At 33.3% G+C, this 26594-nt stretch overlaps 2 protein-coding genes across 2 annotated transcripts in view; both read left to right on the forward strand.

The window, feature by feature from the left end:
• The first annotated feature begins 3624 nt into the window (after window positions 1–3624).
• On the forward strand, window positions 3625–11031 carry LOC130453626 (neurabin-1-like). The gene is made up of 5 exons (XM_056793278.1): window positions 3625–5018; window positions 5154–5265; window positions 6068–6164; window positions 7414–7593; window positions 10428–11031. Exons 1-5 carry the CDS (start codon window positions 4988–4990, stop codon window positions 10527–10529), a joined length of 522 nt encoding a protein of 173 aa, XP_056649256.1. The 5' UTR covers window positions 3625–4987; the 3' UTR covers window positions 10530–11031.
• An 11343-nt stretch (window positions 11032–22374) lies between these two features.
• LOC130453627 (neurabin-1-like) overlaps window positions 22375–26594 on the forward strand; it is a 189704-nt gene continuing 185484 nt past the window's right edge. The window contains exon 1 of the mRNA XM_056793282.1: window positions 22375–22429. The gene's annotated coding sequence lies outside the window, so the exon portion shown is untranslated. The remainder of the gene's footprint in view (window positions 22430–26594) is intronic.

Genomic DNA, 26594 nt, shown 5'->3' on the forward strand with positions numbered 1-26594 from the left:
GTGAATGTGCCTCTGAAGTCTGCTAGAATGTAGGCCTTACAATCGATTTCCCCTACTTTTATGCTATCATTGTAACTACTAATTGAAAGTACCTCTGGATGTGTGCAAAATGCTGCTAAGCGCTGGAGACATAAAGAGAAAAAATGAAACATTTCCTGATCTTGAGACACTCTTACTCGATACTCTAAGTGGAAAGTACAACATTTAAAATAAGGTTCAGCTGAAGCACAAGATGGAATGCTTCAGAAGTCCTGGGGTCTCAGTGGTAGAATGGATGGAATGGATAGCAAGAGCCATTTGGCAATGATTTCACAAAGATTAGTTAGACTGGTTCTGCCATCTATCACATCAGTAAATTCTTTTTGTATTTGAGGATTTAACCCAGTGTCTCGGTCACATATTATCAAGGCTTTCCTGTTTTTATTGGATAAAGTCTAAACCCAGTACCTTCCATACTCTGACACCAGAGGGTTCCATACTTAATTCCCAGAGTACCATGACATAAATTTTTTTTTATATATATATATGCATATATCTATATCTATATCTTTGTAGTCATATAAATCTTATATACCCAGAGCTTAGCTGAGGACCAGAAGACCAGACATGGAAGAAGCTCTTAGTAGTGAATATCATTTTTCCTTTTTTCTATACACATGTAAATCTGTGTGTCTGTATATACATATATATGCACATAAATGCATGCACACATTTATTTATATATGTGTATGGGTGTATGTGTCGATATCTATACCTCTATCTAAGGCCAGGTTACTTACTCATCAGACCTGCCCTAACATTCTTCTAGTTTGCAAAAGGGCTTGTCACTGTAATTTCTCAGCTATTATGGTATTTCCACTGACTGTTTTTGAACATCTCTTGGAGTCCATTTTACTAAATTACAATCCTCCTAGAAGCAGAAACTGTCTTTCCCCCTGTATATACAGAACTATGCAGGAAGGGAGGCTTCGTTTGGTAGTGTTAGGAAGTGATATGTATTGAAGTGGTCCCCCTGATGTCCATCCTGGATGTCTGAAGCTCACCAGGTCAGTAACATCTTACTGCTTTTGGCAGCTTCCTGCAACTAAATGGCAGTGAAGGTGTCACCTTGCCTTGAAAAACACAATTCTTAGCTGGGAGAGCTTTTAAACTTTGGATTCTATCCCTAACCTCATTCCTATCTACATGCCTATCTCTTTCCCTCTTCCCATTCCCATCCATGTCCCCATCTCAGTTCCCAAACCTATCCCTGTCTCTAATCTCATGTAAATCTCTAGTCCTATCCTGATTGGTTTTACTCAATAGCTACTAGTCATGGAATTTGTGCATATGTTTTTGAATGTAATAGATCTTAAGGGGTCATTTGAGAATAAAGAGGTCAGATAAGTGGCTAGCAGGAATAAATGAGATGGTTGTGACTGTTGGAGAGGAAAAGGATTGAATAGCATGTAATTAATAGATTTATTTTGGTTAATTTGGTAAATTTCAGGCTAACATTTTTCAAGACAAATATAAAGACATGAACACATACAAAGTGAATATGGAACAGAAACCTGATGAATCAAATAAAGAAGGCACATTTTTACCATTGGCCCCAGAAGAAGAATTATTACTAGAACAATTTAAAATAAAACCTAAAGAGATAAAAAATGAAGATTTATCACCTGGGCAATTATTAGCCCAAGGGGATTTCAATTCAGGTAAGACATATATCCTTGCTCAAAACATTTGACCCTAAAGTTTTCCGATAGAAAAGAGAAATTTGGAACAAATGTTTCCGTCACTCACCGAATCTCTGGTCTCTATTCCTTTTCCCTTCATATCTCTAATAATCCTTTTCCCTTCATATCTCTAATAATGAGAATGCTAGCTGCTTTATAAGGCTTTCTCAACTATTGGTGATCCCTCTCTTGGTGATTGAACTATAAGGGACCTTGGAAATATTCTACTATAACATTTTAATTGCTATAGAAATCTATCCTATATGTATGTCAGAATGTCATTTAGCGTCTGCCTCAAAATATGCAGTGATAGGAAACTCATTTTCTCAACATCCAGGCCACACTATTTCTAAATTACTTAAGGTTTTAGAAAAGATTTCAGTACAATTTTTTTTGCTCAGGCTTTTTTTTTATAATTTAGTCCTTTTCCCTTCTTTTGAAATAATACAGAAAAAGATCTTGTTCCTCTTTCCTTATTACTATCCATTTGACCTATAAAATCAACTTATTTTCCACCTAAGACTTTTTTTTAATCTCTATGATCATGTTTAGCCTGAAGACAATCTTTATATGATTTCTTATTACATCGTTGGGACATGGTTTTGTTTAGAGTCTATTATCCATCCTACTTTAATGACATCCATTTTGGTTTATCAACATTATGTTGGTCTCATTGCAACAAAATCTTTTTTTTTAATTCAATTACTTATAGGAATAATTTTGGCCATTTCTTTTGACATTTAAAAATTCAGATACCCCCATCTCCCTTTCCCTACCTGAGGGGGTGAAGAATCTGATATAGGTTATACTCATACTATCATGTAATACCTATTTCCATATGGTTCCCATCATGATAAAGACACATAACACACATATTCAATAGAAATCTCATGAAGATTTATAATATAACTTATAATTTATAATATAACTATTATAGTAGAAGATGTCAAGTTTTGATCTACACTCAGATTTTTTTTTTTGTAGCTTCCTTGACCATTGATAGTATGTTCTTCATGTGTTACCTTGGAAGCTCAATGATAATGGTTTAGTCCTTCACAGTTGATCATTGTATAATATTTCTGTTATAGTCTCTAGTTATAGTTGTTCTGCTCACTTTTTCTGAATTCATCCTGTTCATTGTTCCTTATGGCATAATAGTAATCCATTACAACCATATTCCACAGCTTGATCATTCAACCACTAAATAATGTACAACCCCTCAGTTTCCAGTTCTTTGCCACTATAAAAAGAGCTGATAATAATATTTTGGCACAGTTAATTCATTTTATTCTATCTTTGATCCATTTGGAATCCTGAACCTTTAGTGAGATTGTTGTATAGACCTTTGGGTATTGTTTCATATAAGTCTCTAGAATGGTTGTATCGATTCACACTATCACCAATGAAGTTTATTAGTTTTCCAATTTTCCCACCTCCTCTTCAACATTTATCATTTTCCATTTTGGTCATGTTAGCTAATCTGAAGGGTATGAGATCATTTTTCAGAGTTGGCTTAATTTTCATTTCTTTCATCAATAGTGATTGGGAATTTTTTAAAATATGGCTATGTAAAGTTTTAATCTCTTCTGAGAAATGCCTATTCAAATCCTTTGACCATTTCTCAATTGAGGAATGTTGTGTATTATAAATTTGACTCAGTTCTCTTTATATTTAAGAAATGAGACTTTTGTCAAAAATTGCTATAAATTTTTCCTCAGAATTTGTTTTTTCATTTCTAATCTTAAGTACATTTGTTTTATTTGTGCAAAACCTTTTTAATGTAATGAAATCAAAATTCCCTTTTAATCAAGTATGCCGATGATTTATTTATTTTATTTTTTCATAAAACAAACTATTTGTCTTATTTTATTAGTTCTATGGTTTTCTTACTTTCAATCTATTCATCCCTTGCTTGATTTTCATGATTTCCAATTTGCTGTTTAATTGAGGATTTTTAAATTTGTCCTTTTCTAGGATTTTTAGTTGTATCACCAATTCGCTTATGACCCGCTCTTTTTCTACTTTGCCTCATATAAGCAATAAGAGATGTGAATTTTCCTCTAAGTACGGCTTTGGCTACATGCTAAAAAATTTGATATGTTGTCTCCTTATAATCATTGTCTTTAATGAAATTATTGATTGTTTCTATGATTCATTCTTTGACCAATTTATTCTTTAGGCAAAAATTTGTTTATATCTATCATATGCCATACGCCATAAATTTATTTATTGGCAAATAGAGAAGGTTTCCTATTTTAGCTATAAATATCACTTGTATAAATTGTTCATTAGAAAACACCTTTTTCCTGGGTGCCATCCATTACTTGCATTCCTTTTGCACTGTGAATCTGTGAACATTTGGAGTATCACTGTCATTGCTAACAGAAGGAAATCTGGTTCAGCCTTATGAATCTGATATCTGGAAGAATGAATACTGGTGAATTGAGCAACAGTTTGAAAATGAATGCTGTACTTCAGGGGCTGACTTTTTTTTGGCTGCCAAGTACCAACAATTAATATGATTGTTGTTCAGAGAATATTAGATCCTCTAGTGTGAGGGCTTGCTGAACGCTTTTCAGGGCTGCTTATTTACCTTTGGTGTCTACTTGTCACTCAGCTCTCATCTGTGGTTCCAAGAAGTTGTAGCATGTGGAGCAGCCTGTTAAAAATGAACAGATGGGTTAAGTTAGGTTGATATCTACTCCAGGCTTGTGAAGACCTCCTCCTGGAATAGGTGGATGAGAAAATTTGCTTCAGTAGCCATGAATGTAGCTGAAGTAAGCACTGTGGAGTGCATAGAGTTTGGTTGGACATCTAAGACACTAAAGTCATTTAGGTTCAGTGTCAATCATCTAGGTTCAGTGTCAGTCATCCAGACTTTTGTCTTGCCAAAGGATTTAGATGATTCTGCAAGAAAGAGTGAGGCTGACAATTTTGTGCAACTCACTTAAATCCAATTCATACACAAGTGAAGATATTACTCTTTGATGTCACTGGTACTTTTCAAACATAAGGATCACCACCACCACTGCCAACTGATTAATCAACATTTTTGACTGTTTCATCCTTTTAAGTCTTCTTCAATCCAGCTTTACTTGTTTTAAACTGCCCTTGCAGCGGGACTAGTATTTTCTTGGTAGATATCCTAGATCATCAGTCTTAGAAGGAACCTCAAAGACCACCCACTTTAATCCCTTCATTTTGTAGGTGAGAAAAATGAGGCCCGGAGAAGATATTCAGATAGTTACCTTCCCAGCTGTGACTTCATGGCTTCTGGCTCTAAAATCAAGGCTAAAGGTAGGTTCTTCACTTTATAAGATGTCTAAGCCTTGGTCAGCAATAGTAACCAATGAAAGATTGCTGTTGTCCCTTGCTAATCCTAGTAAAATATTTGTGTACTGTTGTACTCATTGAATTATTTATTTTTCTTAGAGACCCAAATAAAAAAAGAAAAAGAAGAAGAAGAAATAGTAGTGGAGGAAGAGATTATTAGCACTGGAAAACCTACAGAGGGAAAGGCTAAAAAGGGATTTTCCTGGTTCCGGTAAGAGATGTACTTTTTATATATGGATAACAATATTCTTAATAAACAAAACATTTTATTTCTCCTGGAATTTACCTCTTTGGCTACTGTTTGCTATGTTTTTTGCCCCTTTCTACAAAAGAACATTATTTATATGAATTTTCTCAGTTGTTCACATCTTCCTCAAATGGGTGCTGGCATAGAGTAAAGGTGTCAAATTCACAGTTTATGTATGTGACCCAGAGAGATCTATTTCTTTTTGAGTCTGATAATAACAACTTAGTGGGAAAAGTATAGGACATGGAATCTGAGTTATCTGCATTCAGACTGGAGTTTTATCACCTAGTGATGTGTTCAAATTCAAGTATTTTCTGATCAATAGGTTACAGACTTCCCATCTATAAAATATTACAGGTTAACTTCTAGCGTTACTTCAGATCTAAATCAGTGACCCCCTCGCTCCTTACAAGACAAATCATGTATTAGTTGTGGTTAATGTGGAGGAGGAAGAAGTAGAGAAATGATATTGTGCCATATGCACACATATTTAACTTAACTGGCTTCCATATCTAGTTTTATATTTTTACCTATAGCGCCAAATTTGATCTTGCCCCTTCTCTAATATATGTGCTGACATAGCACGTATCCTACAAAAAGTGTAACTCCAAACTCTTTTAACATTTAGCTTTGTCTTTTTTTTCAGAATTGAAATTCATGAAATTTTTATAGTGTGCATCTATTTAAGATCTATTTTTTGTGTCATAGTAGAATGTATTTTTGTGTTTTAATAATTATTTCCCTTTCAAATGTTGTATGATTCTAGCAATATCAAAGAACGCAAGCTGTGGAACTTCTTTCATTTTAAAAAACATGACAAACAAGTAAAGAATGTGCACAAGTGGGAAGAAATTGATCAAGAGGTAAATTTTCATTATGTTAAATTTATCAAAGATTTAAGTTTGTTTCCCCATTTAAATTACTAGAGAGTGAGCTTTTTCTTGAATTAGAAAACTATAATTTACCTTGGATTGAGGAGTTAACATTCTGTCATAATTAATAATCAGTATTAATCAGGAATAAAATTACCCGAGTAAGGATCAAAAGTACCATAGCGGCAACTGTTTGGCCTTGAAGTCACTTTTTTGTTCCCAGAGATCATTCAAGAACCTCTCTCAAGAAAAGGGAATGATTAAGAACTCTTAAAACATTTGAATTCTCTGTATTTGGATGTTCTAAGGACAAAGGATAATTGATTCAACTTTTGGCATCAGAATATTGTTGGCTGAAAATTTTCTAAAATTATGGCACAGAGTATTGAAATACACTTAACCTAGAGAAAAGTGCAAGTTGAATTATTATGGGCTGATGCAGGTAGGAAGTAATAACATATTAGGATAATTTTCCCTCCATGAGACAGAAGGGGTCTCTGAAGGGGCTGTACAATATATAAAAAATAACAGGTAGGTAAAATGGTAAAAGTTTACCAAGAAATACCACTGTCGGTTGTTGGCAAAATAAGAGGAGAGATTGCATGTGTATGTCTTGATTGACTGTGCCTGTGTTACTGAGCAAAAAAAAGAACATGAGAGCCACAGATGGGCCAATATGACAATGAAGGAAACTAATAAATGTTGAAGGGGATATGGCAGAATTGGGACACTAATGCATTGCTAGTGAAGTTGTGAATTAATACAAGCATTCTGGAGGGAAATTTGGAATTATGAGCAAAGGGCTTTAAAAGAACACATATCCTTTGATCCAGCAATACCACTGCTGGGTTTGTACTCCAAAGAGATAATAAGGAAAAATGCGTATACAAAATATTCATAGCTGAGCTCTTTGTGGTGGCAAAAATTGGAAAATGAGGGCATGTTCCGCAATTAGGGAATGACTAAACAAATTGTGGTATATGTTGGTGATGGAATACTATTGTGTTATAAGGAATGATGACCTACTTGATTTCTATATGAACTGGAAAGACCTTCATGAACTGAAGCACAGTGAAATGAGCAGAACCAATCGAATGATATACACTGAAAGTGAAACATTGTAGAACTATCCAACATAATGAACTTTACTACTAGCAGCATACAATAGTTTTTGCTGTCTATGGTTATATTAACATATAGCCATGGAAGCTTTTTAAATATTGTGTCTCTTGACCTCTAGGTATTGGATGATTACTGTCCTTATTCTACTGAAGCCCCTAAAACATTGCCAACACAGTGGACAAATATTGAAGTTGGTAATTGGTTATGGAGCATTGGAATGGAGGAGTATGTTGTAAAATTTTATTGTAAAGGAATAAATGGTGAAAAACTCCTTATACTGGACAATCACTCACTAAAAGTAAGTATGCTAATCTAGGTGATATAGATGAATGTTTACAAAAATATAAATTGCCTAGATTAACATATGAAGAAATAGAATTCTTAAATAATCCCATATCAGAAAAAGAAATTGAACAAGCCATCAAGGATCTCCTTAAGAAAAACATCCCCAGGGCCTGATGAATTAACAAGGGAATTCTATCAAACATCAAAGAAAAGCTCAAAGTTCATTTGGAGAAGAACAAAAGATCAAGGATATCCAGGGAAATAATGAAAAAAAAAAAAACGCAAAGGAAGGTGGCCTTTGTAGTACCAGATCTCAAACTATGGTAGCCTTTGTAGTACCAGATCTCAAACTATACTATAAAGCAGTGGTCATCAAAACAATTTGGTAATGGCTAAGAGGCAGAAAGGAGGATCAGTGGAATAGACTTGGGATAAGTGACCTCAGCAAAACAGTCTATGACAAGCCGAAATATCATAGCTTTTGGGACAAAATGTAAAATAAATAATTTTGATTCCATCAAATTAAAAAAGTTTTGTACAAACAAAACCAATGCAACCAAAATTTGAAGGGAAGTAACAATTTGGAAACAATCTTCATAACAAAATCTCTGACAAAGGTCTAATTACTCAAATTGACAAAGAAGTAAATCAATTGTCCAAAAAAATCAAGCCATTCTATAATTAGTAAATGAGCAAGGGACATGAATAGGCAATTTTCAGTCAAAGGAATCAAAACTATTAATAAGCACATGAAACAGTGTTCTAAATCTCTAATAATCAGAGAAATGCAAATCAAAACAACTCACCTCATACCTAGAAGATTGGCTAACATGACAGCAAAAGAAAGTAATGAATGATGGGTAGAAGGGGTGTGGAAAAGTTGGGATATTTGCATTGCTGGTAGACTTGTGAATTGATCCAACCATTCTGGAGGGCCATTTGGAACTATGCCCAAAAGGGGCTAAAAGACTGTCTGCCCATTGATCCAGCCATAACACTGCTGGGTTTGTACCTCAAAGAGATAATAAGGAAAAAGACATGTACATGAATATTCGTAGCTGCACTCTTTTTGGTGGCAAAAAATTGGAAAATGAGGGGATGCCCTTCAGTTGGGGAATGGCTGAACAAATTATGGTATATGTTGGTGATGGAATTACTATTGTGCTCAAAGGAATAATAAAATAGAGGAATTCCATGGGAACTGGAACAGCCTCCAAGAAGTAATGCAGAGTGAAAGGAGCAGAACCAGGAGAACATTGTACACAGAGACTGATACACTGTGGTACAATCGAATGTAATGCATTTTTCCATTAGTGGCAATTCAGTGATCCTGAAGAACCCAGAGGGATCTATGAGAAAGAACACTATTCACATTCAGAAGAAAAACTGTAGGAGTAGAAACACTGAAGAAAAACAACTGCTTGATTACATGGGTCTAGGGGGATATGTTTGGGGATGTAGACCATAAAGGAACATCCTAGTGCAAACATCAACAGCATGGAAACAGGTTATTATCAAGGACACATGTAATACCCAGTGGAATTGCGCATCAGCAATGGGAAGGGTGGGTAGGGGGAGGGGAGGGAGGAATAGTATATGATTTTTGTAACCAAGGATTAATGTTTGAAATTGACCAAATTAAAAAATAAATAAAATGAAATGAAATGAAAAAAAAAAGAGTATATAAGGCCACATTTGAATTAATGACTTTTTAAAAAATTTAATTTATTTAGTCAATTTTTAGAACATTATTCCTTGGTTACAAGAATTATATTCTTCCCCTCCCTGCCCTCTCCCCACCCTTCCTGAATCTGTTGCTCAATTTCATTGGGTATTACATGTATCCTTGATCAGAACCAAGTTCTATGTTGTTGGTGTTTGCATTATGATGATCATTTAGAGTCTACCTCCCCAGCCATATCTGAGTTAAGGACCTCTTGTTTCTAGGCCTAGCTCTCAATTTGCTAAGCCACCTGTCATTCTTTTTTAGAACTCTGTGCATTAAAAAAAAAAAACCCACTGGTAACCAGGAAAGCAGTTTTGTAGTTTTTGAACAGTCAGATTAATTTCACTGAAACAGATTAAAAAACATTAATCATGGAAAATGGCAAAATTTCATTTCATTTATAGTAAATAGAATCTCATATTTTATAAGGCCTAAATTGCAAATCCTGGTTAGTATGATACCTTTGTCTTTGACTAGAGATACTTGATCCATGAAATATGATAACTTACTAGACAAAAAAAATTCTTCTTGGATTCATTTATTTCCAAAGAGAATAGAATTTTGAGGGTTTTAAAATATACTTTCTCTCATAACATGTTTCTAGGATTTTCCTAAAATATAGTATTTGATTTAAGTTCCTTTAAGCTGTAAATGTCTGATATTCTGAGCCTTCAATTTTAATTTAATTTTTAATTTTAAAAATAAATTATTAATACATTTAAGTATTGATTGATTTTATTATTCATTCTTTTACTTAAGTAAACAGGAATGTTTTAATTAATTTAATTTTCCATTTAATTTTTTTTCAATTCGGGATTGTTTCAATAGCACAAGCATCATTGGACTCCCATCTAGATAAATAACAATTAATGCATGAAATCCCAAAACGTTTCACAAAGGCAAACTATTATGGTAGTTCCTTAATGTATTTTAGGATTGTACGATGTAATTTTTTACTTCATCCAGACCTAGGGAATATTTTTCTATTGTTGGAAAATCTGTGTTCTTTAGAAATGATCCTATAGCAGCTTCATTTTCAGGTTCATTATGTAAAGAATTAGAAAATCTATTCATCTGAATAAATAGATGCAAAATTACACTTTTAATTTTTCTTTCCAAAGGAAATCGAAGTCAACAGGAAGAAAGACCGCCGGAAAATACTTAAGGCTATTAAGAAAATTAGAGATTTTTTGGAAAAAAATCATATTTGGGTCTTACTATAGAAATTGTTGGAAAGAAGACACAGAACCTGAAAGATATGGCAAAAATGGAAAATGCAATTACTTTTGTTATATTGACTTTTCATCATTTTACTTGTATGTTACTTTTGTTATATGAACTTTTAATCATTTTATTACTGTTATTCTGTTATAATTAACTTTTAATCATTTTGTTACTGTTACTTTTGTTGTTATTAACTTTTAATCATTTCACTTCAATGTTACTTTTGTTATATGAACTTTTAATCATTTCACTTCTATGTTACTCTTGTTATATGAACTTTTAAGGGATTTTACATCCATGTTGACTTTTGTTATATGAACTTTTAAGGGATTTTACTTACATGTTACATTTGTTCTATGAACTTTTAATCATTTCACTTCTATGTTACTTTTGTTATATGAACTTTTAAGGGATTTTACTTCCATATTACTTTTGTTATATGAACTTTTAATCATTTTATTACTGTTATTCTGTTATTATTAACTTTTAATCATTTTATTACTGTTATTATTGTTATTATTACCTTTTAGTCATTTCATTTCCTTGTTACTTTTGTTATATGAACTTTTAAGGGATTTTACTTCCATGTTACTATTGTTATATGAACTTTTAATCATTTTATTACTGTTATTCTGTTATTATTAACTTTTAATCATTTTATTACTGTTACTTTTGTTATTATTAACTTTTAATCATTTCACTTCCATGTTACTTTTGTTATATGAACTTTTAAGGGATTTACTTCCATGTTATTTTTGTTATTATTAACTTTTAATCATTTCACTTCTATGTTACTTTTGTTATATGAACTTTTAAGGGATTTTACATCCATGTTGACTTTTGTTATATGAACTTTTAAGGGATTTTACTTCCATGTCACTTTTGTTATATGAACTTTTAATCATTTTATTACGGTTACTTTTGGTATTATTAACTTTTAATCATTTCACTTTCATGTTACATTTGTTATATGAACCTTTAAGGGATTTTACTTCCATATTACTTTTGTTATATGAACTTTTAAAGGATTTACTTCCATGTTACTTTTGTTACATGAACTTTTAAGAGATTTTACTTCCATGTTACTTTTGTTATTATTAAGTTTTTAATCATTTCACTTCTTTGTTACTTTTGTTATATGAACTTTTAATGGATTTTACTTCCATGTAACTTTTGTTATATGAACTATTAAGGGATTTTACTTCCATGTTACTTTTGTTATATGAACTTTTAAGGGATTTTCTTCCATGTTACTTTTGTTAAATTTACTTTTAAGGGATTTTACTTCCATGTTACTTTTGTTATATGAACTTTTAATCATTTTATTACCGTTACTTTTGTTATTATTAACTATTAATCATTTCACTTCTATGTTTCTTTTGTTTCATTATTAACTTTTAATTATTTCATTTTTAAGTAAGTATTATTTTGATAGAGGATAATTTTTGCACAGGTTAATAATTGTTAGTATCATACATATAACATTTGAAAAAATGGTTATAATATGCACGTATACTTTTTTATAAGAACCAATATGGAATTTCCTCCACATGACCATAATGTAAAAAGCAATCATTCTAATCTAACAAAATATTTAGTTATTTTTCCTTTTCAACTTTTCATTGCCACTGCCACCAGCTTTAAAGAATCTGTCTCAAGTATTCTTTATTAGTTCATAATCCCAGAGAACTCAATAGGCTTTAGTCAAGCCCTCATGATGCTCTGTTACTTTTGTTTCAGAATCTATATATAAACCAAAGAAATGCATATAAAAATCAGTACATGTTATAGATTTCCTGTAAGGATACATATTGTTCATGAGAATCTCCTTATTACCTTACTTTTTTGTCATAATCCTCTCCAAATCATATTTTAAGAGGTACAAAGTATAGTTTTATATTCATCACTCTCTTATAGAATTTAGTTTAATTTCTATCAAAGTATTTTAAATAACAATGAAAATAACTTCATAAAACTTTCCCCCTTAAAATTTCAGTTCATTCTCTCATAAAGGTATAAAAGCTCAGTGGAATAAGGATACCTCTTTAGGATTCATACATAGGCACAGGCAGCACTTATGCTTTGGGACATGGGTGAACAGAACACGTTGGAGGGCAATGAAATTAGAGCTAAAAGATATCCCAAAACTATCCTCATTAAGGACATTGTAACATGTAAGGCATCCATTAATGTGAAGTGATCAGCCTAGATGTAATCATAAAACTGACTGGACAGTACCCTTCCTCCTGAGAGGGAATATTTTAATATGGATACTTGCACACACATATGTATTTCCATTTAAGTGTGTATACACATATCTAAAATAATCTATACTAAAAAATAAGCATCATATGAAACTGAGAAACACTAGCAGCTATCCCAATAAATATAAGAGTAACGAAAAAATACCAACTCTCCCCAATACTATTTGAAAATTTTCCGGAAATACAATAGTAATAAGAAAGACAAATCCAGGACCTAAAGAGAGGAAAACAGGAGTATATTTGTTATTCTTATTTGCTTATAACTGACAGATGTCTTAGAAAATCCTAAAAAATCAGGAGATATTGTAACTGAGATGAGAATTTATAGCAAATTTACATTCTACAAAGTAAACCCTCAAAAATCAATTCTATTTCTATATAATAGCCACAAAGATTCAATGGGTAGTAATAGAGATAAAAATCACATTGTAAATAACTATAAATAGCTGCAAATAACATGTTAGGATCAAACTACTGAAATATACAAACTAATTGTATAAACAACATTATAAAGTGATCCTTCAGGAAGAAAAGAAAACTGTAAATAGCTGGAGGGAATATTCATTATTCATGACTGGTGATCATAATTTAGGGCAAGTGTCAGTGCTACTCTACTTAACCAATTTCTAGTGCTATGTCAATCAGATTTTTAAAGGTTACATTATGAAATTCAATAGAATTATAACAACTCAAATTAAAATATATATATATAAAGGGAAATAATGAATGAAGACTGGGAAATATAAAGTCTGTAAATTAAATACTGAGTACAGACTTCATACTGTTATATGGAAGCAATCACCAAAGCCATACTCTAATGATTAAAAAATTGAAAATTAAATTTTGTATATATAGTTAGTGAAGGGTGGTTTAGCATAAATGTTTGTTCTATTGTGACAAAGGCTTTTTTCTATATCAAAAAATTATGTGGTTTAGGTCATTTTTCTTTTCTATATGATTGTCTTTACTCTTTTCCTTATGTTAAACTATCTTTTGTATTCCCGGCATAAATCTAATTTTTTTAATCACAGATTGGTTTTTGGCTTAATCACTGTATTTTGTTGACAGAATTTTACTAAAAATTGTTAAATTAAGTTTCATTAAAAGTCTGGACTTTTGTAATTTTTCCTTCCCTTGTTTAGGTGTCAGGATTATAATTATTCAGTGAAATTTAATAGTGCTTTCTCAATGTTTTGAAAATATTTTATGTGTATAGTAATACTATAATTATTCTTTGAAAGTTTGACTCAATTCAGGACTAGGAATTTTTCACCAATATCCCCTGAATTCCCACTTTGGCATGGCATTTCATTTATACTTTGATTTCTTTCTCTCAATTGGATTATTAAAGAACTTTATATGGGATTCTGTTAGTTTGGATATTTAACATGCTCGAAGATTTTTCTCTATTTTGTATTTTCAGTTTTATCATCATAAAATCATATAAAGTTGGAAATTATTTGATTCCAGTTTTGTGTTTTATTATATTTTCTAGATTCTTAATTGGATTTTCTTCCATCTTTCTAATCATGTTGATGATTTGTCAAATTTGTTGATCTTTTTCAAAAAATCAACTTGTAGTTTTATGCATTATTTTCATCATTTGCAAAGTGGATTTTTTACTTAGTTTTCTCTAATTTTTCATAGTTCATTTTTCTATATTTTCTATTTATTAGCTGTGTTTCAGATATTTTAGTATGTTATTTCATCCTTATAATTTCCAATTGCATTTCCTGTTTTACCTAAAAGTTTATCAATTAAAAAGTCATGTTGGTTTTCCAAGTTATGTCTCTTAAAATTGTTTTATGTTATTTCAAATTTTTTAAATTGTCTTTTCTTTTTCCTATAAAATGTGGGAAATGAATAATAAACTCTTTTATGAATTTATATTGTCAATCAAATTTCTATATCAGCCATGTTGAAAAAATACGAATGTCTTATTCTGTACTCTTGAGTCTTTGATTTATCAGGAGGCAAATAGTATGCTTTTTCATTAAGCATCTTGAATGATGGTTGGTCATTACATTGATTAGAATTCCTAATTTGTTCAATGTTTTTGTCATTACCATATTGTTCTCCTTGGCTCTGTTTACTTGTCTCTCCTTCACACTTTACAAGTCTTCCCATTATTTTCTCAAACCTTCTTCCATTATTTATTGAAATACAATACCATTCTATCATATTTCCATCACATTACTTTCAGCCATTCCCCAATTTGTGGGCTTGCCTTCAAATTTCTATCCCTAGCCACATTAAAAAGGTATATAATATAATTTAAAATATGTATGCAAATACATATATGTGATATATAATATCTTTATGTATATGACTATCACTCCCTTCCTCTGGCCTCCCTCTCATTACCCCATTTTCCCACAGTAAGGCCAGCTACATCTCTCACTATGAGTTCTAAGGGGGTAGTATCCTTTTTTATACTTTTTAAACTTTTACCTTATATCTTAGTACCAACACTAAGTAAAAAGTTCCAAGGCAGAAGAACAGTAAGGTCTAGGCAAAGTTGCCAAATTTGAATGCAGGACCTGTCTGTAGGTCTGGCTCTCTAACCATTGAAAAACCCAGCTGTCCTGGTATGATCCCTTAATAATAAAGTCTTCAGCCATCATATCAGTGTGTTATGTTTACCCTATTAGGTGATTAGGAACTGGTTACTTTAACACTATGAACATCAATTAGACTTTGGTAAGAGATATTTGCTTCAACAATATAGTAAGAAAAGAATTCCAAATATTACCCCAACACCTTTTCTCCTATTTCAACACAATCACAGGCAAGGATGAAAGGATGAGATCATACTTAACTTGGATTTGATCCACCAAATTTACTTACAAATCTCTCACTGAACAATGGAAGACTCTCTCTCTCTCTCTCTCTCTCTCTCTCTCTCTCTCTCTCTCTCTCTCTCTCTCTCTCTCTCTCTCTCTCTCTCTCTTTTTTTTTTCTTTTAAGCATAGCCCAGCCTGGACCCCAGGCCCCAGACTTTCTGTAAATGGCTAGAGCTTCTGAACTTTTAAAATGCACAAGGCCTGGCCATCTGCATTCTCTTTCACCTAAAAGAAGACAAAAAAGACACAAAATGACAAAAGTCACAGCATGGCATGTACTCCCAACTTTAGCTCAAATCCAGGTAAGACATGATCTCAGAGCCCTATGGCAACTGGCCATCCTCACACACTCTACAGGAAGGGAAGGGCCTGGACCATGTTTCCCATTGGATACTTTTGAGTATACCCCAGTTCTACAGCCCATCAAAAAGGCTCCTCTTCACCACATTGTCAGAGGACCCAAAACAAATACCTTGCAAATACTCCACAGCCTGCAGGGAGATCAACCTATGCCAGTTCATAGATGGGTCTGTTTGGTTGGCTTTCCATTATGATCACAATAAATGTTTCTGAAATAAGAAAAGTACCCCAAATGCCTAAGATTAACCACTATTTTATGATGGAAAATCCTTCATCAAGGGATTGAAACTACAGTTCTCAAAAGAAAAATTGTAAGTTATCATCAACTTTATTAAACATGATTGCAAATCATTAATAAAATTGTATGCATTAACAGAATGGGGGCTCTACCTCAAGAGGTAGCATTACAAAAGGTCAGAACTGCCAATTTTGGAGAGGATATATAAAAATTAGCACAATGAGTTGTTCTACCTTTGACATGGCATATCCATTTGGGAAAACAATTTGGAATTATAATTTTGAAAAAGTGACTTAAAATGTCTATGCCCTTTGAATATTTTACTCTCAAGCATACATTCCCAAGAAACAAAAAAACTAAAAAGGTCCCCCTGACATCTAAATATTCATTATACCCTTTATGTTGTTGGAGGCAATTAGGGGAAGAAGTGGTTAGCATGCCGGGCATGGTGTCAGAAGACACAAGTTCAGATCTAGTTTCAATTACTCATATCCTGGGCAAATCGCTTAAATGTTATATTGTCTGTGTCTTGGTTCAAATTTGCTCAAATAAACTATGACAATATAACATTTAAATGAAGTAGCTTCTGGGAATTTTTTAAGGTTTGCAATCCTAACCTTATGAAGTAGGTTCTGAGAATTTCTAAGGTTTACAGCACCGAGCGGGCAACCTGGACAGAGCTACAAAGACTCCACATATTGCTCTAGCCTTCCAGGAGGTTTTGGCCTCAGGACATATCCAGTAGAACCCAGCTGAATTTAATCCCATCAAAAGTCTTCAGAGGTCAGGGAAGTCCAAACTCCAAGATCCCTTCCTCACAGACTTCTGGACTTTAATATAAAGAGGGAAACAATAAGTAAATTAGGTGAACACAGAATAGTATACCTGGTAGACCTTTTGGAAGGGAAAGATTTTAAAACCAAGCAGGACATAGAAAGAGTCACAAAATATAAAATAAATAATTTTGTCTACATCAAATTAAAAAGTTTTTGTACAAAGAAAACCAATGTAACTAAAATCAGAAGGGTAACAACAAACTGGGAAACAATCTTCATAAAAACTCTGACAAAGGTTTAATTACTCAAATTTACAAAGAGCTAAATCAATTGTACAAAAACCCAAGCCATTCTCCAATTGATGAATGGGCAAGGGACATGAACAGGCAGTTCTCAGCCAAAGAAATCAAAACTATTAATAAGCACATGAAAAAGTGTTCTACATCTCTTATAATCAGAGAGATGCAAATCAAAACAACTCTGAGGTATCACGTCACACCTAGCTGATTGGCTAACAAAACAGCTATGAAAAATAGTGAATGCTGGAGTGGATGTGGCAAAGTAGGTACACAAATTCATTGCTGGTGGAGTTGAGAATTAATGCAACCATTCTGGAGGGCAATTTGGAACTATGCCCAAAGGGCGATAAAAGAATGTCTGCCCTGTGATCCAGCCATAGCACTACTGGGCTTGTACCCCAAAGAGATAATAAGGAAAAAGACTTGTACAAGAATATTCATAGCTGCACTCTTTGTGGTGGCCAAAAATTGGAAAATGAAGGGATGCCCTTCAATTGGGGAATGGCTGAACAAATTGTGGTATATGTTGGTGATGGAATACTATTGTGCTAAAAGGAATAATAAAGTGGAGGAATTCCATAGAGACTGGAACAACCTCCAGGAAGTGATGCAGAAGGAAAGGAGCAGAACCAGGAGAACATTGTACACAGAGACTGATACATTGTGGTACAATCGAAGGTAATGGACTTCTCCATTAGTGGAGATGCAATGTCCCTGAACAATCTGCAGGGATCTAAAAAACACTATCCACAAGCAGAAGATAAACTGTGGGTGTAAAAATACCGATGAAAAGCAACTGCTTGGCTACAGGGGTGGAGCGGATATGACTGAGGAGAGACTCTAAATGAACACTCTAATGCAAATACCAACCACATGGAAATTGGTTTGAATCAAGAACACATGTGATACCCAGTGGAATTGCGTGTTGGCTGTGGGAGAGGTGGTGGGAGTGGGGGAGGGAAGAAAAGAAAATGATCTTTGTTTCCAATGAATAATGTTTGGAAATGACCAAATAAAAATTAAAAAATAAATAAAAATAAAACCCTTTTCTCTCCCTACTCAAGTTTGGGAGAACTCAAGCTTTGGCATCCTGAGTCCCTTGCTAGTCAAGTTGACTGACCCTGGGTTTGGCCCCTTGGCCACAGTTCAGAAACAGGGCAACAGGAGCTGAGGTAAAGCCTGACAGAATCAAAATGCCTTTTTTCAGGTTTCTCTTCCCTCAGTCCCTTCAATTGAGAAGTGTTGGGGGGAAATTTTCTGTCACAAGCAGGAAAAAGTGGGTAACCCTCAGGATAAAGTCTTATTCCATCTTCTCTCTTCAGCTTCTCCCCACTGAAAGACCAATTGCTCTTCTGAAGATAACCTTCTCTTCCTCAAGATTCCAACCTCCTGCTCCTGGTGCCCCTTCCCCAATGAAGTGATCAGATCCACACACTCTTCAGCCTGGCACTTTTTGTTTAGTGCCTGCCTCTGTCACAAGATCTAATGTTTGGCATTTTAAGTGAAAAATTCAATTATTTAGTTTTTTATTTAAAATTATTCATCTAGTGTGTCATAGAATGATTGAAAATATTTCTTTATTCTGAACTTAAGCATTACATAAAGTGAGCATGTCTCAAAGTAGAAAAGTGGTTTGTATATAGAATTAAGAATCTCTACCATATGGAGCTAGAATTATTTTTATTGGTATATAATACATTCAAAATGTTTCTTTCAAATTTATCCTGTTTCTATGGTTTATAAAAAGGTTAATTCTGGGCTTCCTTCTGTTATCTTTTATGGAGATCCTAGGTTTTTTTTTTTTTATAAGAACCCAATATTTGATCAATTACCCCAAATCTATACCACTGAGTCTCCAATGTCTCTTAGACAGTACCATAATGTTTAGATGATCACTGCTTTTTAGTAGAGTTTAAGATCTGGTACTGGTAGGCTCCCACCATTCACATTTTTCCCCCATTAGTCCCCTTGATATTCCTTTGTACTTCCAGATGAATTTTGTAATTATTTTTTCGAGTTCAATAAAATAGTTTTTTTGGTAGTTTTATTAATATGGTACTGAAAAAGTAAATTAATTTTTAGGTAGGAAGTATCATTTTATTATGTTAATTCATCCTAGCCATGAGTCATTGTACTTTCCCAATTATTTAGATCTAGTTTTAATTGTGTGTTTTGTAATTGGGTTCATATAATTCCTGCTTGTCTTGGCAAGTAGATTGCTAAATATTTTATATTGTCTAGGGCAATTAAAATGAAATTTCTTTTTCTAAGTCTTGCTGCTGAATTGTTGTTGGAAATATGGCTGGCAGAGGGTTTCTCCCACTCCCATCTTCTGTGCTAGTTTTGTTGATTTCAGAATCTTAGCAGTAGATAGAAAGCAAACAAGAACAGTTCTAACTTTCAGAAACTGGTTGGGCCTGTGTCTTTGGGCTGAATTGAGAAGAGGCACTCAGAATCAGGACTGGGAAGCCAACACTCCTCCCACCTCCAACACCAGGAAGGAAGTAACAACCAGGCAGGAATAAGGGCTAGTCACAAGACCCAACTGCCACTCCCAGTTGCCCCTTCCCCCACCAACTATCAGTCTTGTTTCCTTTCCAAATAGCCTTCTTACCCTTCCCCCTAACTTTTTGATTTTAGTCAGTCTCTCTCTTTTCCCCTCCCTAATGTTACTCCCTTTCCAATGTTCTCCCCTCTTATTTATTCCCCTCTTACTATAGTGCCTTTTAAATGACCCCCCAACCTCTCCCTCTCTTGTGTAGCTCCCCTCACCACATGCCCATTTATTATCCTTCTACTTCTCCATAGGAAACAATACAATTCTCTGCCCCCAATGGATCTGATTGTTCTCTCTCTGAGTCAATTTCAGTGTGTGTAAGATTTAAGTATTACATGTTGCCAAACTCTTCCATTCTTCCATTGAATTGATCTTCTCCCCCTCCCCCATGAGCTTCTTTATGAAAAATATATTTACCCCATTTTATCTCTTTTCCCATTTCTCTTAGTATTAACCTATGTTTACACCTAGTTTTTTAAATACATTTTGACATATCATCCTATACAGTTTGTCACTGTACCCTCTTTCTAGCTAACCTGATGAAAATAACATTTTTTAAGAGTTATCAATATCTTTTCTTATAGAAATACAAATCATTTTTACCTCATTGGGTCCCTCAAAAAGTTTGGTTTTCTTTCTTTTTTCTTTCTTACCTTTTGGTGATTCTCTTGAGTTCTGTTTTGGGGTATGAAATTTTCTGTATAAGTCAGGTCTTTCCTTTAGGAATGCTTGGAAGTCTTTTTAAAATTAAATTACCAAAATTTCCAGTGCATGACTATAATCAATATTGCTGGGTAGTTGATTCTTGGTTATAGACCCAGGTTCCTCATATTCTGTAATATCATATTTTTTGCCTTGCAGTCCATCAGAGTGGATGCAGCCAGTTCCTGTGTTATCCTAACTGTGCATCCATGATATCTGAATGGTTTCTTTGTAGCATCTTTTCCTTAATCTGGAAGTTCTTGAACTTGGCTATAACATTCCTTGGTGTTGTCAATTAGCTATTAAATGCAGCAGGTGGTCTGTGGATTCTTTCAATCTCTACTTTATCCTCTTGTTCAAGAATGCCTGAGCAGTTTTCTTGAATAATTTCCTGTAGAATGATATCCAGACTTTTTTCTTTGGTCATGATTTTCTGGTAGTCCAATGTTTCTTAAATTGTCTCTTCTGGATCTATTTTTTAGGTCTTTTTTCCCAACGATCCCTTTTTCTTCTGCAGAGAACTGGAATTAAAAAATGAAGAGATGGAATTGAAAAGAATAATAGAAGAAGAAGGTCAGAAATATAAAAAAGACCTCAAGGAAATTGATGAAAGTGTGAGAGTACAGTTCATATATATATATATCACATATATATATATATGTGAACTGTATCTATGATTAAAAACCCAGTGTCTGGCTCAAATATTTTCCCTCTTCTTTGTGAATAAAATCTAAATTCTGTGACTTCCAAACTGAAACCAGAGGGTTCTACAATTAATATCCAGCGTACCTTGAAATAAATCTTATTATATATACATATATGCATATAAATCTCATATACTCACAGCTTAGCAAAGGACCAGACACATAAAAAGCATTTAATAAAGGTCATTTTTTTCTTTCTATATACACATGACAAGATGTATAAATATATACATACACACATTTATATATGTGTCTCTGTGTGTGTAACTTACATCTATATATACACCTCTATCAAAGAAGAGGATACTTTTTTTATCAAACCTCTCCTAACATCATTCTAACTGCAAATGGTCTGGTCCCTGTAATTTCCCAGTTCTTATGGCACTTTCACTAATTTTGTCTTTGAACATCTTTACTAGTCCATTCTACAAAATTATAATCTCCCTGGAGACAGAATCTGTCTTTTCCCTTTCATATACAATACTACACACAGAGAGTGGTTTCATTTTATAATATTAAGAAGGAAGACCTACAATGAAGTCCTCCTTCTAATGTCCATCCTGGATGTCTAAACCTCACCAAGTCGGTAACATCTTAGTGCTCTGGGAAACTCTCTGCAACTAGAGAGCAATGGAAGTGACACTTTCCTTGAAAAAGTTAATTCTTCACTGGGAGATCTTTTCACCTTGAATTCTATCCCTAACCTCATCTACTATGACTATTCCTATCCCCTTTCCCTTTCCCATCCCCATTTCGACCTCTATACGAATGTCTATCCCTATCCCTAACTTCATGTTAATCCTTAAATCTATTTTGATTATTATTCCCTGACAACCTATTCATGGAATTTGTGTATAAGTATTTTTCATGTATAGTATTAAGGGGTTAATTGGAGAGCAGAGAGGCCAGATAAGTGGCTAGCAGGTACAAATGAGTTATTTATGGAATAGTTATGAATGCTGGAGAAAAAAAGGATTGAATAAATTGAAATTAATAGAATTATTATGGTTGCACAAATTTCAGACTAACAACTTGATAGAGAAACTTAAAAAATACATGAACATATCTGAAGTGAATATCCGAAATCAGCCTGAGGAGACAGTAAAAGAAGATATAACAACAGGGCAATTATTGGCCGCAGAGGATATCAGTTTAGGTAAGAGTTTGATTCTTGATTAGGCTGAAAGGAATCAATTAGTGTCAAGAAAAGAGGCAGCAGAGGTTATAATGTAAATATGGAATTTTCGCTGATAAACATTCTGTAGGTCTATTAACACAAATATTTTTAATTTTTTAATTGTACAATTTTAATTTTAAATTAAAAAATTTTTTAAAATTAAAAAAAATTTAAATGTTACATGGAGAAACAATTTTTGACAAGTTTTTTTTTTTTTACCGTTTTAAAATTGAGATTTGCTACTTACCCTCCTCCCGCTCCCAGACAAGATTGATTAATAGGAGAGAGGAGGATATACCCATACTTTCATGTTATACATACTTCCATATTATTTCTGTCCATAGATGATAGAAGACACCTATCACTCTTACAATATAAATCTCATGAAGTTTATATTATAGGAGCAGATGTCAGGTTTTGATCTGTCCTTAGCTTCTAAAATTCTGTCTTTGGCTATAGACACTATTTTCTTCATGTTTTGTATTCTTATAAATTTGACTTGGTTCTCTATATATTTGAGAAATGAGGCTTTAGTCAGATACTTTATATAACCCCCCCATTGGTTGTTTCCTAGATTTCTTGTTTTCTTTCTCATTGGTTTTATTTCAGTAATATCTTTTAAATTTAATTAAATTAAAATACTTTTTAAAATTAAGTAAGCCATGATTTATATATTTGATTTTTTTTCACAAAACCAAATTTTTTTCTTATTTGTTAGTTCTATAGTTTTATTTCAATTTATTCATATCTCCCTTGATTTTCAGGATTTCAAAATTGCCGTTTAATTATGGGTTTTTAATTTGTTCTTTTATAGTTTTTTTACGTGCCTAATCAATTAATTGATGTTCTGTTTCTCTATTTTATTAATATAAGCTATGAGATATGAATTTCCTTCTAAGTAGTGCTTGGCTACATCCCATAAATTTTGTTTGCATTCCATAAATGTTGTTAATGAAATTGTTATTTGTTTCTATGATTTAATCTTTGATCCATTTGCTCTTTAGGAAAAGATTGTTTCTAATTCTAAAAATTAGTTCCTAATTTATTTTTAGTCTTCTGCATTTTGTGTCACTTTTCTAGCATTCTGGTCTGAAAAGTATGGATTTAATATTTCTGTTTCTTAACATTTGGATGTGAGGCTTTTATGACCACTTATGTGGTTGATTTTTGTGAAAGTCACACATATTGCTGAGAAAAAGTGCTTTCCTTTCTATTTCCCTTCAGTTTTCTCCAGAGGTCTATCATGTCTGGGTTTTCTAAAGTTCTCTTTACCTTCTTAACTTCTTTCTTGTTTAATTTCTGGTTGGATTTATCTACTTTTGAGAGGGGAACTTTGAGATATTCCCCACTAGTAATATTTTTATTTTATTTTTCCTTCTGTAACTTCTTTAATTCTTCCTTTATGAATATGGATGCTATGCCATTTGATGCATAAATGTTTAATAATGATATTGTTTTCATTATCTATCAAACCTTTTATCATTATGTACTTTCTTTCCTTATTTCCTTTGATCAGATCAGTCTTTGCTTTTGATTTGTCTGAAATCAGATTTGCTATCCTGGCTTTTATTACTTTATTTGAGGCATAGTATATGCTACTGGAGCCTCTTTTATTCTCTGTGTGTTGTCTCCATGTTTTAAATGTGTTTCTTGTGGTCAGAATAATGTGGTGTTCTGGTTTTTTTAAACAACTCTGCTATCCTTTTCTGTTTCATGTGTAAATTCAGCCCATTCATGAATCCACATAATCATTACTAATTGTGTTTTCATGCATCTTATTTTCCCTGTTTATTTTTCTCTTTCTCTCTTCTTAGCCTTTCCATGTTCATAGATGTTTTGTTATTGACTATCACCTCCCCCAATTCAACCCTCCTTTTTTGTTCACCCTCAACCCCTTATTCTCTCTAACCTCCTACTTCCCTATAGGGTAAGATAAGTTTCTACAGATGAATATGGCTGTTATTTCCTTTTTGAGCTAGTTCTGATGAGAGTAAGGTCCAATCAGAGTTAAAGCACATCTCCTCCACTGGATTTGCTGTTTATGTGCCTGTTAATGAGAAATAGTTTGCCTCCTTCTAGATCTCCTTTTCTCTCTTCTCCATTTATTCTTCTTTCCCATTCCCTCCCATTTAATATCATCCCATCTTATTTAGCTTCCTTTCTTTGATGCATACCCCTTTTATTGCTCCAATATTAAGTATTTTAGATACTTTAATCTTAAGTATTATTTTCAATATTAAGTATTTTAGATTCTTTAGCTTTAGCTTGCCTTTGAAATATTATAGATGTCTTAATTATTTCAATGATCATCTTGCCAGGTATGAATGAACTCAATTCAACTTTCGCAAAACTATCAAGTATTATTCCTCTCTTGAGTTTTGAATTTAGTCATCAAATTTTGTTTTCAACTTTTTTGCATGAGAAAAGTCCAAATTTCTCTATTTCATTAAAGAGCAGTTGCTACCTTTTGGAAGTTTAATCTTGGTTTTACTCGGTGTATAATTCTAGGTTGCAGTCCTTTGAATCTTTGCTTTTCAGAATGTCATATTCTGTGCCTTCCAGTCCTTTAATGTAAAAACTGCTATGTCCTGGAGAATCCTGACTATGGCTCCTCAATATTTAAAATGTTTCCTTCTGGCAGCTTCTACTACTTTTTCTGTGGCCTGAGAGTTCTGGAATTTGGTTATAGTAGTACTGGGGTATTTTATTTTGGGTTCTCTTTCAGGAAGAGATTGGTGGATTCTCTCTATTTCTATTTCCCCCTCTTGTTTGAGGATATCGTAATATTCCCTGAGGACTTCTTAAAATATGGAATTCAGGATTTTCTATTGATCATGGTTTTCAGGTATTCTGATGATCTTCAGATGATTTCTCCTGGGTCTATTTTCTAGGCTGGTCATATTTACAATTGAAGTATTTCAGACTTTCTTCTATTTTTTTTTTAATTTTGGATTTTGTTTTATTGTTTCTTGCTTATGGTTTCATTAACTTCTATCAGTCCAATTCTAATTTTAAGGAGTTTTCTTCCTTGAGTTCTTGGGTTCCTTTTCCACTTGACTGTCTTTTCTTTAAAGGGTTGTTTCCTTCAGGTTCTGTTTTGTTTGTTTTGGTTTGGGGTTTGTTTTTTTGTTTTGTTTGTTTGTTTGTTGTTGTTGTTGTTGTTTAGTCTCTATTCCCATTTGGTGGATTCAATTAATTAGGAAGTTTTTTTCTTCAATGATTTTTTTCCCCCAGCTGTTGAGTTTTTCAATTAATTCCCTTATATATTTTAACTTCTTCCAGGGATTCTTTTTAAGATCTAAACTCCTTGCCCACTTTCTTTTGAGGCTTCACATGTTTCCTTTATGGCATTGTTGTCCTCTTCTGAGCCCATATATTGATCTTCCTTGTCACTAAAGTACATTTCCCAGGTCAGTTTTTTTCTTTTTTTACTTGTTTTTCCATTTTTTTTCTTTCCTTTGTAACCATATTTATCTTTTGAGATCCTTCTCTGTTCCTGGAGTAAAAGGGTATATTGTTCTAAGATTACAGAGTACTCTTCTCTGGTATTTGGTGTAGGACTAGCTGCCCTTGTTCCTCGTGGTTTGTCTGTCAAGGAGACAGCAGTACTGGCATGTTCTGGGGAGGTTGGCAACTGTTTCATCCAATTATATTTAGCATAATGATTTACCAGTTCCCCCATTGTTTTGTGGGTTAGTCTGGTCCCCACTATGTTGCTTCACTGCCCCTACCAAGTAGCCTGGGTGGAGAAGGCTCCCTGTTTTGATTTCTACTGCCCAAGGCTTTCCCCCACCACATGTAAGTAAGCAAATTACTTCACTGTAGTTCTAGTTCCCCCTTCTTGCATCCCTGTAACCTCAAGATTCTTTTGCCATTTGGAAGTGGATAGTTCATTGTTAATTCTAGTTCCATCTTTACTCCTTTGGAGTCCCAAGGCTCTGATGTCACATGAGAGTTTGAAGGTTCCTTACCTTCTCTACCTGTATAGAGTGACCCCAGCTGGGTTCCAAGATCTGCCAGTACTATCAGATTGCTCTCTTCTCTTACCTACAGTGAGATGTTGCTCCAACTTTTCTTTGTTTTGAGGCAATTTGTTTTGTTTTGTTTTTGCATTGAGGAAATGGAGTGCCTTTTCTTCCTACAT

This window comes from Monodelphis domestica, chromosome 4, assembly GCF_027887165.1.
Source record: "Monodelphis domestica isolate mMonDom1 chromosome 4, mMonDom1.pri, whole genome shotgun sequence".
NCBI lineage: Eukaryota > Metazoa > Chordata > Mammalia > Didelphimorphia > Didelphidae > Monodelphis > Monodelphis domestica.

Bases quoted from the DNA above. Each gene is read 5' to 3' on its own strand.
- LOC130453626 (XM_056793278.1), top strand. From the start codon at position 4,988: ATGGCTTCTGGCTCTAAAATCAAGGCTAAAG. The intron at 5,266-6,067 runs GTAAGAGATGTA...GTATGATTCTAG, and splicing joins AAGGGATTTTCCTGGTTCCG to CAATATCAAAGAACGCAAGC. The intron at 7,594-10,427 runs GTAAGTATGCTA...TTCTTTCCAAAG, and splicing joins TGGACAATCACTCACTAAAA to GAAATCGAAGTCAACAGGAA.